The sequence below is a fragment of the Cicer arietinum genome, chromosome 7 (assembly GCF_000331145.2).
Source record: "Cicer arietinum cultivar CDC Frontier isolate Library 1 chromosome 7, Cicar.CDCFrontier_v2.0, whole genome shotgun sequence".
Classification (NCBI taxonomy): domain Eukaryota; kingdom Viridiplantae; phylum Streptophyta; class Magnoliopsida; order Fabales; family Fabaceae; genus Cicer; species Cicer arietinum.
The window spans coordinates 22163182-22180081 of NC_021166.2; the positions used below are offsets into that span (position 1 = coordinate 22163182).

At 33.9% G+C, this 16900-nt stretch overlaps 3 protein-coding genes and 1 pseudogene across 3 annotated transcripts in view; 2 read left to right on the forward strand and 2 right to left on the reverse strand.

Moving 5' to 3' along the window:
• Nucleotides 1-6834, forward strand: part of LOC101489238 (uncharacterized) — an 8580-nt gene extending 1746 nt beyond the window's left edge. Inside the window, exons 4-6 of the mRNA XM_004509699.4 lie at nucleotides 751-873; nucleotides 5455-5598; nucleotides 6207-6834. Coding sequence (XP_004509756.1) covers nucleotides 751-873; nucleotides 5455-5598; nucleotides 6207-6647 — 708 coding nt within the window. The 3' untranslated portion in view covers nucleotides 6648-6834. The remainder of the gene's footprint in view (nucleotides 1-750; nucleotides 874-5454; nucleotides 5599-6206) is intronic.
• LOC140921019 (uncharacterized) lies at nucleotides 880-5448 on the forward strand. Its single transcript, XM_073370705.1, has 3 exons — nucleotides 880-2194; nucleotides 3367-3555; nucleotides 3660-5448. The coding sequence occupies exons 1-3, from the start codon at nucleotides 1786-1788 to the stop codon at nucleotides 3686-3688; spliced, it is 627 nt and encodes a 208-aa protein (XP_073226806.1). The 5' UTR covers nucleotides 880-1785; the 3' UTR covers nucleotides 3689-5448.
• Nucleotides 6835-7365: 531 nt separating the features above from the next.
• Nucleotides 7366-9418, reverse strand: LOC101488914 (probable pre-mRNA-splicing factor ATP-dependent RNA helicase DEAH2; annotated as a pseudogene).
• Nucleotides 9419-10473: 1055 nt separating this feature from the next.
• On the reverse strand, nucleotides 10474-16870 carry LOC101488570 (pantothenate kinase 1). The gene is made up of 10 exons (XM_004509698.4): nucleotides 16510-16870; nucleotides 14518-14727; nucleotides 14276-14322; nucleotides 13813-13929; nucleotides 13054-13173; nucleotides 12857-12951; nucleotides 12672-12765; nucleotides 12367-12498; nucleotides 11376-11488; nucleotides 10474-10923 (listed from the first exon to the last, which is right to left on the reverse strand). The coding sequence occupies exons 1-10, from the start codon at nucleotides 16592-16594 to the stop codon at nucleotides 10698-10700; spliced, it is 1239 nt and encodes a 412-aa protein (XP_004509755.1). The 5' UTR covers nucleotides 16595-16870; the 3' UTR covers nucleotides 10474-10697.
• Nucleotides 16871-16900: the final 30 nt, after the last annotated feature.

The following is a 16900-nucleotide window of genomic DNA, read 5'->3' on the forward strand; positions in this document are numbered from 1 at the left end:
CTGCTGATTTAAACTTGTTGAGATATTTTTAAAATTTATAAATGAAGTATCTAGCAAGGTTTCTTCAATTCTATTAAGAATTTAGAATACTTTCAACTTAACATTTATGTGATTTCACAATTATTGCTTTGTTTGTGTGGAGAGTTGCAATATTGTGTGGCAGAGAAATTTTTCCACCAAACGAGGTAATTGTTCAGTACACCAATATTACTTGGGAGTTGAGGTTAGGGGTAGTTTATAAACACCGATTCTCCTCAACCCACTGAGGCGCCTTTTAACCAAGGAAAAAATTGTGAGGGCTCACAAAAGACCCAAAGCAGACAAAACCTAAAAAAGTGGATTTTATGTCGGAACATTGGTGCTTGAAGGAGGGCCTACGCCACACATGAGAGATGAAAGATTGTTCAGCCCTTTAGTCTCGACTGAAGGCTACTATTCTGGTACACCAAAAAGTTTTACATTGCTCGAGAATCAAGGCTAAGAGTAGTTTATAAACACTAATTCTCTTCAACCCACTGGGGCGTCTACAAAACCATAACAACTTACATAAAACCAAAAACTGACAATACCTCAGGAAAATGGCACAGCAGACTTGAGGTTAGAAAAAAAAAGTAATGAATACCACATTTTGGAAAGATGGATCTTAGTGGATGTAAAGATCCAGCGTGTCACACTTTGTGAACAAAGAATTGAAATAATTTCTGGAATAGTTGTGTCTGTTTATGTCTCAGTAAATGTTGTTTTTGGCAGGTGACTGTTCCCAAAGGCTCTCTGTGCAACCTCAATGCAGAAGTTGATGTTGGGCTACCCCCTGATGCAGTATATAATATAGTGACAGATCCTGACAACAGAAGAGTTTTCAAAAATATCAAAGTAGGTGACTTCATTCATCTATGTTGAAGAATAAAGGAAAATCAGATTTGATTCTCTTTTATTTTATATTATTCAGTTTATTTTTATTTTATGATTCTGTCGTTATTACTCATTATTACTTTTGCAATTCCTTTTTCTATATGAACTGTAGTAATAAAATATGAAAGTATTTTGCTTTTTTACTTTCTTCATGGTATCTAGAGCTTTTGGTTAGGGTTCTGTAAAGTTTTCCACAACTTAGTGGGTTTCGGGGCTCTAAACTTAAAGGACAGCAACATTTTGTTTTTAATTTTATGTACCATCATCCGTTTTACAACCCGACCCTTTTTGTCTATCTAATGGCACACAATACTCCATGGAAGGCGGGCCTTAAGGGTAGCAACGGTGGGGGCAGGGGCGATGGTTTTTTCAATTTCTTTGGCCATGAGGGAACTTCTAATGCCTTCAATGTCGAAGTCCAAAAACTCAATAGAAAAAATTATGTTGAATGGTCCCAAACCGCAAGATTGATACTAGACGGTAAGGGAAATTATGTTTCCACACAGGAGAGATGCAAATGTCTACCACAACAAATCTGAATTATAGGTTTTGGAAGTCTAAGAACTCTGTTATTATTGTTTGGCTGATTAGTATTATGGATTCAGTGATTGGAAAACTTTTTATGTTCTTGCATATTGCGAAGGAAGTTTGGGAGGCTGTCAAAGAAACATTCTGATATTCATAATTTTTTCCAATTTTTTTAATCTCAAATCACGATTATGGTATGCCAAGCAAGAAGACAAGATGTCACTAACCCATTATAATGAGTTGATGACACTATGACAAGAATTGAATCTCTGCTATGATGAACATTGGAAGTGATGTGAGGATAGTATTATGTTTCTCAAGAGATAGGAGAACGATCAAGTATTCATGTTCTTGGTTGGACTTAATAAACGTCTTGATGAAGTCCGAGGCAGAATAATGGGGAAGATTCCATTGCCATCACTTTTGGAAACGTTCTCAGAAGTTAAAAGAGAAGAGGCAAGACAAGATGTTATGATGGGTAAGTCACCTTCTGTTGTTGAGGTCGAAAGCTCTGCCTTGGTCACTAAGAATGAAGAAGAGAAGAGATATGGAAAAAAACCATGGTACGAACATTGCAAGCGTCCATCACACATACGTGATACATGTTTGAAGCTCCATAGAAAACCTCCAAATTGGAAGAAAAGGAAAGAAAACGAAGGTCGTTCCCTGCAAGCTGGTACCTCTGAACAAGAGAAGCACCAACTGTACAAACTCCTTGAGTCTCAAACTCCTTTTTGCTCTATAGTTCAAAGAGGTAATTTTCCAAATACTGCTCTATTTAGTGTTAATCCCAGTCATACTTGGATTATCGATTTTGCTACCACTAATCATATGACTGGGGAGTCAAGTTTGTTTTCTTCTTATAGTCCTTGTGCATGTAACCTCTGAACAAGAGAAGCACCAACTGTACAAACTCCTTGAGTCTCAAACTCCTTTTTGCTCTATAGTTCAAAGAGGTAATTTTCCAAATACTGCTCTATTTAGTGTTAATCCCAGTCATACTTGGATTATCGATTTTGCTACCACTAATCATATGACTGGGGAGTCAAGTTTGTTTTCTTCTTATAGTCCTTGTGCATGTAACCACAAAATTAAAATTACAGATGACTCTCTTTCAGTCATTGCAGGGAATTTTTTTGTTATTTTGTCACTTTTGTTAACGTTAAAAGCCGTCTTAACTGTTCCTAATTTATCATGTAATTTGTTATCCATTACTAAATTAACATATGACATAAATTATCAAGCTAACTTATTTCATTCTCGTTGCACTTTAATAACAAGTGACAATGGTAAAGAATATTTTAATATGCTTTTGTCAGATTTTTTTCTTGAAAATGGGGTTGTTCATCAAAGTTCTTTTGATAATTCACCCTTGACAAAATGGAGTTGCAGAGAGTAAGAATATGCATCTTCTTGAGGTTGCTAGAGCTTTACACTTTGCAAATAAAGTTCTAAAATATTTGTGGGGTGAAACCGTTTTAAGTGCATCATATTTAATTAACCGTATGCCATTTAAAGTTATAGATTTTAAAACCTTTTTTGATGTTTTTCGAAATTTCTTTCCTTTGACTTGTGTCTCTGCTAATTGGCCAAAAAGATTTTGGTTGCACTGCTATTGTTTATGATAAACAACTTGGCAAACTCGAGCCACGAACAATAAAATGTGTTTTTACTGGTTACTCTCCAACTCATAAGGGGTGTAAGTCTTTTGAACCAAATAAAAAAGAGTTTTGTAACCACGGATATTACTATTGTTGAAAATCAACCTTTTTTTTAATGACATTCATCTTAAGCGAAGAGTTTTAAGGAAGATTCGTCTTTTGAAAATATCATTACTTTAGGTGATATAGTGTTGTCACAAAATTCTAAAACTTAAAGAAAATCGAAATCAAAATAAACAAATTCTTGATCTCGATAATAATGAAGGACCACCTGAAATGCCACAACATAAGGACTCAGATAAAGAGACAGACAACAGGTTTACTACTAGTGACCTTACTTGGAAGGGAAATGTCTTTGAAAGAAGAAACCATAAAGAGAGAATTGAAGGACCCATTCTCCGACTCTTCCAAGATTCTGAACCAATAGATAATTCAACACATCTTCCTAATACAGGTAAGTCTTCTTCTGTTCTTAAGAGTCATGCTGAGTAGCTTGATATAGATCTTTCTATTGCATACTCAAAATTGTCTTCTTCCTTTGTTGTGTTTACCTCTTAGCTGTCTGTCGTAGAAATTTCAAAAAATGAACAAGAGGCTCTAGAAATTCCAAAATGGAAAAAAGTTGTTCTTGAGGAGATGAGAGCTCTTGAGAAGAATAAAACTTGGAAAGTCATGACTTTACCTACATGAAAGAATACCGTGGCTGTAAATGATTATTTACTGTGAAATATAACACAATTGAAATATACAAGGAACACTTGGTTGCTAAAGGGTTTATTCATACATATGGCATTGATTACTCTCAGACTTTTGCTCCTGTTGCCAAATTAAACACTATTAGAGTTCTCTTGTCCTTGGCGGTAAATTTAGATTGGTCTCTTAACCAACTTGATGTTAAAAATGCTTTTCTGAATGGTGATTTGGAGGAGGAAGTATACATGGATAGCCCTCCTGGCTTTGTTGATAAGTTTGGTTCAAAAGTGTGCAAACTGCAAAAATCCCTTTATGGTTTCAAACAATCTCCAAAGTTCTCTAATGTTGGTAAGATTGCAATTCTAATTGTATATATATATGATATTATTCTCACAGGAGATGACATTGTTGAGATGGAAAGATTGAAGAAAAATTTGGCAAAAAAATTTAGATCAAAGATTTAGGTACATTTAAACATTTTCTTGGTATGGAGGTTGCTATCTCAAAGAAGGGAATTGTTGTTTCTCAAAGAAAATACATCCTAAATCTCTTGGAGGAAACCATGATGAGTGGGTGCAATCCAGTAGATACTCCTACGAAATTAAATGCAGAACTTTGGAAAAAAGGCAGTGTTCCCGTTGATATTGGAACATACCAGAAGTTGGTTGGACAACTTATTTATCTAGCCCACACGAGACCTGACATCGTTTTCTCTAATAGTGTTGTAAGCCAATTCATGCATTCTCCATATGAAGAACACTTAGTGACAGTTTATCGAATCATAAGGTACTTTAAATCCAATACTGGAAAAAGTCTGTACTTCAAGAAAACCAATGATAAAAAAGTCTCTATATTTACAGATGTTGATTGGGCAAGATCAGTTACTGGAAGTTGTGACTACATTTAGGGAAATCTAGTCACTTGGAGAAGTAAGAAACAAGGTATTGTTGCTCGAAGCAGTGTAGAAGCCGAATTCAAAACAATGGCTCAGGGAATTTGTGAACTTTTGGGGATTCATAAACTCTTGCAAAAACTGAAAGTGAAAGTTGACTCTTCTTTGAAATTGTTCTGATAGCAAAGCAACAATAAGTATAGCTCACAACCCTGTGCAACATGATAAAACCCAACACATTGAGATTGACCGCCACTTGATAAAAGAGAAAATTGATGCTGAAATTATATGCTTGCCATTTATGACTTCTAACCAGCAAATTGTAGATATCTTGACAAAAAGTTTTGCAAAACCCAATTTTGAGCGACTTATAGCCTAGTTTGGAATGACAAATATATATGCACCAATCTGAGGGGGGTTGAAGAATGAAGGAAAATCAAATTTGATTATCTTTTATTTTACATTATTCCGTTTATTTTAATTTTATGATTCTGTCATTATTACTATTGTAATTTCATTTCCTATATAAACAGTTTAAGGCTATAGTAATAAAGTAGAAAGGATTTTTCCTTTCTTCTGATCTATAGTTTTGCTCAATGTATTGTGTTATAATGGATACAACTTATAACCTTCCAAAAAGAAATAATTTGAAAAACAATGAAAATTCTAGAATGTTTTTTCTTCTAGCTTGTATAATTTATCAGTTATATAATTTTAGCACTCTCCAAATGTTCTGCAATTCAACATGGCAATGTGTTTCTTGGCCAGGAAGTGATATCAAGAAAAGTTTTGGTAGATGAGGGTGATAGGCAAGTGGTTGATCTTGAGCAAGCAGCTATTTGGAAATTTCTATGGTGGTCAGGGACTATTTCAATTAATGTCTTGGTAGATCAAAACAGAAACGACTACTCTGTAAGTATCTATCCGTTTTTCAGATAATAAATGGATTCCATATTTGTTGCACATAATTATTTGAGGCACACAAAATGTCACCTATCTTAGACTCTCTTGACTGAAAATCTTTTATGCAAGTGATTTATGTTAATGACAAATACCAATGTCTAAAATTAGAGCATATGTGTAGAATTTCAATTGATTACTCACACAATTTTTAAAGGCGAATGCTAGTAAGTAGTTGTTAGATATTTTAGAGGTGGATTTGAATCGTTCCTTATATCTACCTCTAAGTTATCAAGGTTTTGTTTGGTGACAAGTAACGAATGACAGATAAGTTAGTTGATAGAGGACAAACTTATAAAGGATAAACTAGATGATAGCTGATAGCAGATAAGCTAACTGATTGAATTTGAAGTGGTTAGTAAAATTAGCGGTTGAACTAACTAATAAAATATTAAATGACATAAATCACATTATCGCTCCTAATCATACACATATATTGAAGATTACTTGGGTGTGTCTTGATGAACTAATTAATATGTCAATAGACTCTCATAGTTTTATTTTTCGTCCAACAAAAAAAGGATGTAAATTTTACATACTGCAACCTAATTTTGTGTCAGATGAAGTTCAAGCAAACCAAGACAGGATTCATGAAAAAATTTGAGGGCTGCTGGAGAGTAGAGCCTTTATTTGTCGATGAAGCAACCTGCTATCCCTTTAAACCCAAGACAAAGGAAGATTATAACAAATGTACAAGAGGCAAAGGAAGAATTGGTCCTAAAGTTCCCCTACAACAAATACTTCAGCCAGCCATTGTTCCTCCACCTCCAATATCATGGTATTTGAGGGGAATCACAACCCGGACCACCGAAATGCTTATAAATGATCTACTAGCAGAAACTGCCAGAATCAGGGGAGGGTATGAGGATGAAAAGTCCAAGGAAGAGATTCAAGGAAAGCATGGTAAAAATTTGGACATGGCTGCTAACACGAATAACATTAAAGAGAGATGGATTTTACGCAGAAAAAATGCGAAGCAGAGTCATAGAAGAGACTGTTGACTGCTAAATGATTTTTCTATGTGTATTTCTAATGATTTTAATTTAAGCAATCTGTCTAGATTACTCCATAGTAGTTCAGTTCACTTTAAAGGATTCCAGTGTATGCATCTTATAACGTAACGTTGATGTTGAAAGTGTGAGATTTTAGAGAAAAGGAGGAGAGAAAATAATAAGGGTTTGAATATTATTGATAATAGCTTAATGCTTACTTTTTTACAAAAGACTCAATACTAATTTCTATTTATAGAGAAACATAGACTCAATCCTAAATAAGGAATAAATCATAATAATAATGAAAGATATTCTAAGATATCTCTATAATTATAAATTGATCATAAGAAATAATTTAAAATACTCTAATATAATATAAAAGATATTATAAGATATTTTCTAATATTCTAACACTCCCCCTCAAGCTAAAGCTTACTAAGCTTTACTTGTTACAAGAAAACAATGTTTTGCTCCACAAAATAATTAAAAAGATGGAGAGGCAACTCAGGGATGCATGTGAAGTCGGAGAGAATTGCTATAAATATAGCCTAGCCAGATAGTCTGATTGATCATCAGCCTGAGAGAAATTCATGGCAGACAATTGAACAAAGCAAACTCCGTTCTTCTAAAAAACCGAAGAAGAAGCAGCGCGACTCTAATGAAACGAAGCTATGATCAATCAACGGAATAAGAAAATGCGTCCAAAACAATAGAGATAACGGCTGTTTGAGCAATGACACATTTTTTCGTTGATCAAAATTGGAGAGTAAGGGCAGATCTGGAACCATCGAAGAGAGAATAATCGTGCACCAAGAAGAATCCCATCAATTGAATTGCAAATCTTCCAAACCTGTCAGCTAAGAGCCCACTCATAAGGGCTGCAACAGCTGCCATGACAAAGGCTGGAGAGTTTCCTCCACAAAAAATCTAATCCCACAGTCCACTTCTCAAGGACACCACAATCTGTGGGACCACTATTCCCAGAATCATAATCAGGACACCCATTCAATGCCTCCACAACATTAGCAGCATTGTCTGGGTTTTCGAAATTGACAAAACCAAAACCCTTCGACCTACCATCTGCATCTCTCATCTAAACAGCACTAGTAATGGTGCCATATTCTCCAAGCTCAGAGGAAAGTTCCCTTATATTTTCATTGGTTACTCCACGGTCCAAGTTGGAAACATACAACTTTGTGACGGCTTCTACTCCTTGAATTCCTGCAGCTCTAAGGCTATCCTCAAACAAATCATTCACAATCTTCCTTCCAGCGGGGCCTCCCTCTTTTACTGGAGGTGGAGCTGGCTCAAAAATCTTCTGCTGCATAGCTGGGGAAAGAGTAGAATACAATGGTACTGCTTTCACAGGGACAAGGCCCACTTGATCCCCCAAATTTGCAACTTCTTTAGATATTTTGCGGCATGCATCTTCTTTCTCTTCCTCTCCAGTGAGAAAAACAAGTATGTCTCCAGGAGGTTCACACATGTGAATCTGCACCACTGTCCTAATAGCAGCCTCCAAGTAATCCCTTTCTGGTTCCTAAGTATAAAAGATTTCCACAGGATGTAGCCTTCTAGGAACTTTCATAAGTGGGGCTCCAAAAAAATAGCCCTGAAACTTTTCAGCTTCAAGTGTTGCACTCATAACAACCAACTTCAAGTCAGGTCTGTTTTTAAGAACTTCCTTTAGAAGGCCAAATAGCACATCAGTAGCCAAAGTCCTTTCATGTGCCTCATCAAGAATAATTACTTTGTATCGTTCCAAAAGTGGATCCGTCATTGCTTCTCTAAAAAACATACCATATGATAGATACTTCAAAACATGCCTTGCACTATTACAATCTTCAAATCTGATGCTGTAACCAACCTCTTCACCAATACTCACATCCATCTCTTCGGCCACACGGCGAGAAACAGACATTGCAGCCACTCTACGAGGCTGAGTGCATGAAATCATCATCTTCTTGCGTTTATCAGCTGTCTCTAATTCAACAGCTTCCAAAACAATCTGAGGGATCTGTGTGGTTTTTCCACTACCAGTCTCACCAACGAGAATCAAAGTCTGGTCATCCCTCAAAACCTGCAAGAAATCCTCTTTCTGGTGCCAAACAGGTAGGGTTTTCCTCTTCTCCAAAATTTTATAGTATCTTTGAGAGTAAGCTTTACCGTTCCATCGGTTTATAAGGCTGTTACCGATTCAAACGCCATTAGTTCTCACCATCTTAGCTGCAGAGTTGTCCACGACGTCGAATAAACTCATCTTCCTCTTCCTCTCCGTACCCATCAAAACCTAATGATCTTCAATTGTTAGGCACTGTTTCAGCGATATATGAATATACCTTTTCACAAATTCCACAATAATAATATATTAGGAACTGTGAGTGAAACAAACCCCTAGAAAATACACAGGCTTGGCTAAATATTAGGGTTTTAGGGTTTCGAGCATAAAGCTTATGTGTTTAAATAGACTAAGGATAAACCCGTCGGTGATCGGAATGGATGAGGGATCCGATGGAGAAACTTAAACCTTTTTTTTTTTCCGCAGTGAACAGTACTACGCGAGCGCGATGAACAGTGTCGCGATTGATCTGCTGAAAATAAACGAAAAGCTACGAAGAAGGGGTAAACCAGAATTGAGACACAGTTTACCGAAAAATCTCACCGAATATTGGAATGTTAGAAAAGAGAAACTATAATTATATTCCCTAATTGTTGGGAACTCGACAGCGAAATAGAGGCGGGATCGTTCAAGGAGGATCGAAATAGACTCTGATACCATGTTCCCTAATTGTTGGGAACTCGACAGCGAAATAGAGGCGGGATCGTTCAAGGAGGATCGAAATAGACTCTGATACCATGTTCCCTAATTGTTGGGAACTCGACAGCGGAATAGAGGCGGAATCGTTCAAGGAGGATCGAAATAGACTCTGAAAGTGTGAGATTTTAGAGAAAAGGAGGAGAGAAAATAATAAGGGTTTGAATATTATTGATAATAGCTTAATGCTTACTTTTTTACAAAAGACTCAGTACTAATTTCTATTTATAGAGAAACATAGATTCAATCTTAAATAAGAAATAAATCATAATAATAATGAAAGATATTCTAAGATATCTCTATAATTATAAATTAATCATAAGAAATAATTTAAAATACTCTAATATAATATAAAAGATATTATAACATATTTTCTAATATTCTATCGGTTGATGTCACTAATTTTTGGCTCATTGCATTGCATTCCAGTTTGACTAACTGTTGTTGATGCATCCAATATATCACATCAAGGCATGACACTGCAGTTTTGGATTGTTCAGACTTTAGATTTCTCAAAATATTCAAGAAATGAAAGCTGTTACCGAGAAGGAGGTGACTCAATATTGTTATTTGTTAATTAATACTCAGTGGATTAGTTAATGTTTTAGAATGAAATTTATAGGAACACAAAGAAAGTTATGCACCTTGTCTTGTCGAATTAGGAGAGAAGAGAATCAAACTTGGATCCTCTACAACCAGGCTGTTGTACCGTACAACAGTTGTAGATTATCGCTAACCAGCTCGTGGATGGGGTATGACACGTGAATGCGGTGCATAGTTGGCGGGAGAGACTCTCTTATTGCCCGAGTTATCTTTTCTTTTTGCTTTCTATATTCTTTTTGTATTTCTTGAAACTTGGGATGTTATGACCTTAATACAATCGTATTATTTTCATCATTACAAGCAAGCTGACGTTTTTCTATTACATGCTTTGATACCCATAAATAGTCCAAGTTATGATACATTTCAGGTTAAAATTGCCAACTAAACAGTTAAGATAACAAAAGAGATCTCACTAAATGAGCAACAAGGTTTGGGTTTATGTATTCTTTAAAATTATTAGCTGTTGTACAATATAATAATGATGCCTCAGAGTGAAAGTATAAACAATACTATTCATGGACTTAAATGGACATCATGATTTTCTTTATTTCCTTTAATTTAAAGTTGACACTATGACTATTTTGCATAATCAAACTAAGTTTACAACTACTAATAATGCAAGAAACCACTGATTGCTTCAACTAAGCTGCATATACACTGCATTCTATACTTTCATCTCCATTTAACTCTCCATCCAATGGACTACGTATTTTATCAACAGAAAAAGATAACTTGGTAGGACTTTGTTGTGCCACTTGTTTGATCAATAATTCCTTGAGTCCATGTTTATCAGAACTCATGAAGGCACCCACAGCTCCAAGAAATCCTTCATGCCGCAAGAACATTGCTTTCGCCTCACCTTTAGACCTATAAAAGCAAACAGAAGATTCAATAGTTTTTGTTTTTCAGATTAAAATCATGTCAGGACTTAGATGCAAGTGCCAAGGGGGCTTATAAGTCGTATCAAACCTTCCATGCATTATTGTGATAAGCAAAACGATGAAAACTTTACATTCTAAATTTTATATGAGCTGTTATCGGTAGAGATTAGTACATGTCCCTTGACATAAATCAATGTTGTTAAATAGCGGTTGTAACAACGTTATAGTGTAGCGAAAATTGAACAAATCGGCTATTGTTTCGCAATACACTATTTAGTATAAAATGTTGTTTAAAAACGGTAATAAAGAACTATTGCATAGCAGAATTTGAGCAAATCACTAAGTTTTGCGGTTCGTGATTGACAACACTGACGTAAACCATATTAGTTATGAAGCATCGGATTGGAAGTTAGATGGAGGATTTTCCTTGTCACGTACCAGAAATTAACAGCGACAGATAGTGTATCCATTGTAAAAGGATGCCTCCGAATAAAAAACCCACCAAAGAAAATCCTCTTCAGCCCGAATCGAAGGGCATTTAAGTAAGAGATCTGAAGGCAAACAACAAAAGGAAACAAATATAAGCCGGATTCCATTTTTGAGTTGCAACTTGCAAGTATATGGTGGACAAATAATAAATGAAGAATATGGATATATTAGTCTTAAAATATTACTTTTACTAAGTCTGCACATTTCAAATGATACACATAATATGAGCCGGTGGAGGAATATCTATCCATGTGTATATATGTAAAAGTTTATATACACGACACGATCATCTCTAATTCCGTTGCTATAGATTGAAATCAGTGCAAGCCCTTGTAACACCAATATTCTAATTTGGCCGTTAAACAAATATCTATAACATATAAAGTAACATTTGGCTTCTACCCTTGATTTAGTGGCTATAATGTTCCAATAATCAATTATTTTTTTTTTTTTTTTTTTATAAAGTAACATTTGGCTTCTACCCTTGATTTAGTGGCTATAATGTTCCAATAATCAATCGTTTTTTTTTTTTTTTTTGCGAAATGCAAATGAGAAAGAATACTGGGAAAATACAAATTTCAAAAAATAAAACTAAATTGCTGGTTTGGAGGCATGCCAAAAAGTTTTACTTCACTAGATACATTATACAAATGGATATGCTTACGAGGTGGCATTACTTAATAGAGCCCTATTATTTCTTAATAAAGATTTTTACAAGAAAGAGAAGAATGCATAAAATTAAGAGATTTAATCAATCAAATTATGGCTGACCATACATGGGAGAGTGGGTGATTATTAGTTGTAAGTGTTACATGCTTTCACATAAGATTCTTGTGTTTCTTGCCAAACATCTCTCAAAACAATAAACATTTTCCTACTTAATTGAGTAGTGTGCATTTGCGTTCATCTTAATACTACAAATCTACAGTACAAAACTAACCTGTCCAATATTATTTGAGATCATTCTTAGAAGAGATCGAGCAATATCTTCGGGTTTGTAATCTTCACGCTCCTTTTTATCAGAAACTGTCTTTCCAAAACTAGAGGCTATTGCGGTTGATGAAAGACCTATCTGTTATCAATCAAAGGAAAATATATTTCAGTCAAACGAATAACCCGTAGATAATATTATTCTCCATTTAAAAATTAGCTGTATTCGAAAACACTTTTAAAATTGGTAACACAAGAGTAATTGTATTATCATATTAAACAGGAAAGGATGACAGAAACATTCACTAGTGGTACCTTTGAATAATCCATTCCACCATAAATATCTCCGACGAGCATATCTATCGCTCTGTTGTTTCCCTGATAACTTAATTCCAGCAACTCATCAAAACTGAACCACAAAGTACATTAATGGTGATTAATCCTATGAGTCTATATAGAATCAACAATGAATTAGTTTATAAAATGAATAAATAAATAACCTTTTGCATTTAGTTAAAAGCTTTCCTAAACCCCAGAAAGTGCCTCCACCTATACTCGTTCCACTAACTCGCTCAAACTCTCCGTCTCCCTCAACCTATATGAAAACATTAAAATATTTTTTTGAAATGCTTAAAAAAGATTAAAATTTCCAAAATTGTAAGAATATAGAAATTATGTAATCTTGTATGAGAACAACCTTGATCATGCCAACACCAGATCCAATATTAACAAGAAGATAGGGATACAAATCATTTTTATCAATGTGCACAAATTGCTTATGATCAGCCATGTAGGTGAAGGCTTCCCGGTCGACCACCTATTGAAAGAAGAGCGCGAAAGAGATTAGATCTTGTGTTATTTCCTTACATGCAGTGATAATGATAAAGATAATGAAACTCAACACTCATAAACACCAAACAAGATGATTAGGGCTTTACATATACTCGTATTAACCATAAAAAAGATAAATTAACTTTTAAGAGGGAAAACATAATGAAACATAAAATTTCTGTGGAATTAAGGCAATAGGAGCTAAGATTTGAATTTGAGTGACAAAGCAGTCCACAACTGATACACCAAGATTTCTAAGTTCATGAAAAAAGAAAAACTATAAAGTAGAGGCAATCATTGAAAGGTAATATAAACGTATGTTTTTAGTAGCCAAAAAGAATCATATAGCAGCATAATAAAAAACTGTTCAAGTCTTCTAACTCGAATGTTTAGCTCATATTGACGGCATGATAGCCTTAACTTTAAACATCATGTAAGTGACCATTTTAATGAATTATCTGAAATGTGTAATTCATTAACAAGAAGAGAGCCTTAGCATAATAGTTGAAGTTATCTTGTGATTAGTAGTTTATCAAAGAATATTTATTGAATGAATGGAGGAAAAATGAATGTGAATCACAATAATTTTAATTTGATATTTAAAAATGGGAAATTAGGACCCTACCTCGAGAAGAAAATTTGCTCCTGCAACAAGACAATCCATTTCATCTTCCTTGTCAAGAGTTATCCCTAGCCTTTCCATGAAAAGGTCTGCATATTTGTACGAACCGCCACCTGTGGCCTTCTCACCAATAGTTTTCATTCTCAATAAGTATATATAACATAGATCCAAGTGCCTCAAGACTAAATATATATCATATTTTATTGAATGGAACATTTTTCATTTGAAATTTCCAAGCTTCTACATGTGCATGTGCATGTATTTTACCTTATGAATCTATTAATACACTTTCAATTTTAACTAATATTCCAAGAAAATATGTGCGCAGACGACTCGTGTTGGTTGATAGTTTAGAAAGAATCTCTTATATTTTCTTGAAAGTTGAAACACATATCTGCACAACTATAGGGGCAATAGGAACAAATTGTTCACAATATAACAATTCAAACTTTTAAATTTTCATTACCTTAATAGATATTGGATGATTTCCAGGACTTTCTTGCTGCTGTCTATCTGAATTCATCACCAGTCACGATTAATTGAAGGAAATAAGAATGTCAGTAATAATAATTTCTGAATGAACTCAAAAATGATTTTGGCATCATGAAATGTACAATGGTAGTTAAATGCATTTAATTAAACAAGGACAAACACCATCAACTAAGTATCAAGAGTTGCAATAATGAAGAAACAAAATTTTGTACACACCTCCAAGATGAAGTTTCATGGTCTTGATAAAATCTATACAATCATTTATCTTGCTTGTTTCAAACTTCTTAAAATTGAGCTTTCCTTTAAGAACAGGATGGTTCCTACTGGCTTTTGATTTCTCCAAAGTATTTCTAGGAGATATACCCACCTCACCGTCATCGGAATGATCGTCGTCTTTTGTGAAGTATACTAGCTTGTTAAGAGATCCTGTCAACAACAGATAGACAACATTATTCTGAGGAAGGATGTAGAAATAAATCAATCTCCTTCATAGTTCAGCAAAATTGGGCTGAATTCTGACAAAAATAGTTGCACAGAAAAGCAATATTGTTAGGATATAGAATATAGGATAATTAGAGTTAGTTAGTAAAAGTTAGTAAGTTGATGCGTTTGTTAGGTGGTTGTTAAGAGTTGTTTCTTTTTTTTAATTTTTCTTAGATAGCTTTGAGTAATTAACTTGTAAACTAGAGAGTGCTCTAGTGAGAAAGGAGAGTGCTCCTTTTAGGGTAGCCTTGAGTGCAAGGTTATCATCTTCATTGTCAATATTCTGTATCTTCTCTTTCCACTTTCCTATATGAATAAAAATAATCCTTTTGTTTACAATCTTTATCTTTATTCATCTGAATCTGGATTTTTACACCATTATTCTAGCTAGGAATTCTTTCTTGCACAAAGAAAGTTTCTTAACAAATACTCATGATTTAATTTTTTCTAACAAATGCAAATATGTTACCAAGAGCAAGCATCATCCACATTATCAATATGCAAGTCGGCACAAGAAAAATTATGGCAATATTAAAAAATATGGCCAACAACATAACATTCAAGAATTCAACTTCAGAAATACAGCACATAGAGAATGTTGTGCTGAAAATTCCAAGAAAAATATTAACCACCAAGAAACCCAAATAAAATTGTACTCATTAAAATTCCAATAGTTCTAGTCCAAGAAGTATATGCTTCTCATAATCATAAAACAATAACATTATCCTAGAACCATTAGTGTTAAGAAGGGTTATAAGCTATTCTAATCAAAAGAGTAGATGTTAAGAAGTTCCAATGTCAAACCAATTCCCAACAAGAAACTTTGATCAACCAAAGTTAGCAATTCAACTACATAACCATGATCCTTCCAACAATAACAACAACCAAACCTTATCCAATTAGGTGGAGTCAGTTACATGTAGCAGTTAATACCATTGTTAAAGTTCCAAGAGTGTGTTTGGAAGAGCTTGTTTACACCTTGTTTTGGCTTATCTTATGATATAAATGTTTGTTTGAGAATTGTGAGAATTTACAAAAATAGCTTACAACATCTGGCATAAGTTGTTTTAAGCTTTTGTCAATAAGCACTTCAGTATAAATTATGAAAACATCTTAAATCTTATATGAAAACTATTTGACTGCATGTAAGGAATTAAGCACTAGTCTTATTTAGAGTTTGTTTGGATAAACATCTCAATTAAGCACTTATTATATTATGTATAAACCATTTTTATGATAAAAGATAAAATAAATTCAAATTGTTTTCATATAAGTTATAAGCTATTCTGAAGTGTTTATGTAAATAAACTGAAAAACAACTTTCAAACATGTCATAAGTTGTTTCTACGACCTCTCACAAACAAAGAAAGTCACAAGGGCTTAACTACTTATACTTAAATAAACTCAAATAATTAAATTCAAACATACTCTTAATAAGTGTTCAACTAAGTTGTTCACCTAAAAGCATCCTAATTCTGAAACTTAATTCATGTATCAAAATTTGAAAAACAAGCTGGAGTGAAAGGAAAAACCACCAACCTCAACCAAAAGTGGGTAATCTTCAATTCAAATCAAGAACACATTAACAGATAATAACAAAAACGAAGAACAAGAGCACAAATCAAGATTAAAACTTTATGAATACACACCAAGAAATTTCACAAAGTAAAGATGTTAAGTTTTACATTAAAAAAAAAAATGAAAGAAAAAGTGAAAGTTAATTACCTCCAATATCCAAAGCAAGATGATAAACGTGAGTATCAGAGTTAGGATCCGAATTGGCTTCAATTTGAAGCTCTCTTGGATCCATAATATCTATTTTTTTTGGTAATTAACTCTATGATTCTCAGTCTTATTTATTGTAAAACTATAGAGAAAATATATTGGTTGGTTGGTTGATCCTTGAGAGAATAGCTGTATTTATATGACTTCATCTATAATCTATAATAATATATAATTACATGAGATAAATGATTCACACATTTATTATTTTCATCGACAATTATGACTAATTAACTAATTAAATTAATAACAAATAACAGAGAAAGGAAGTAATAACGGAATTGAAAGGGAATGAAGTGAAAGGAATACGATGCTTTTTTCGTATGAAGATTCG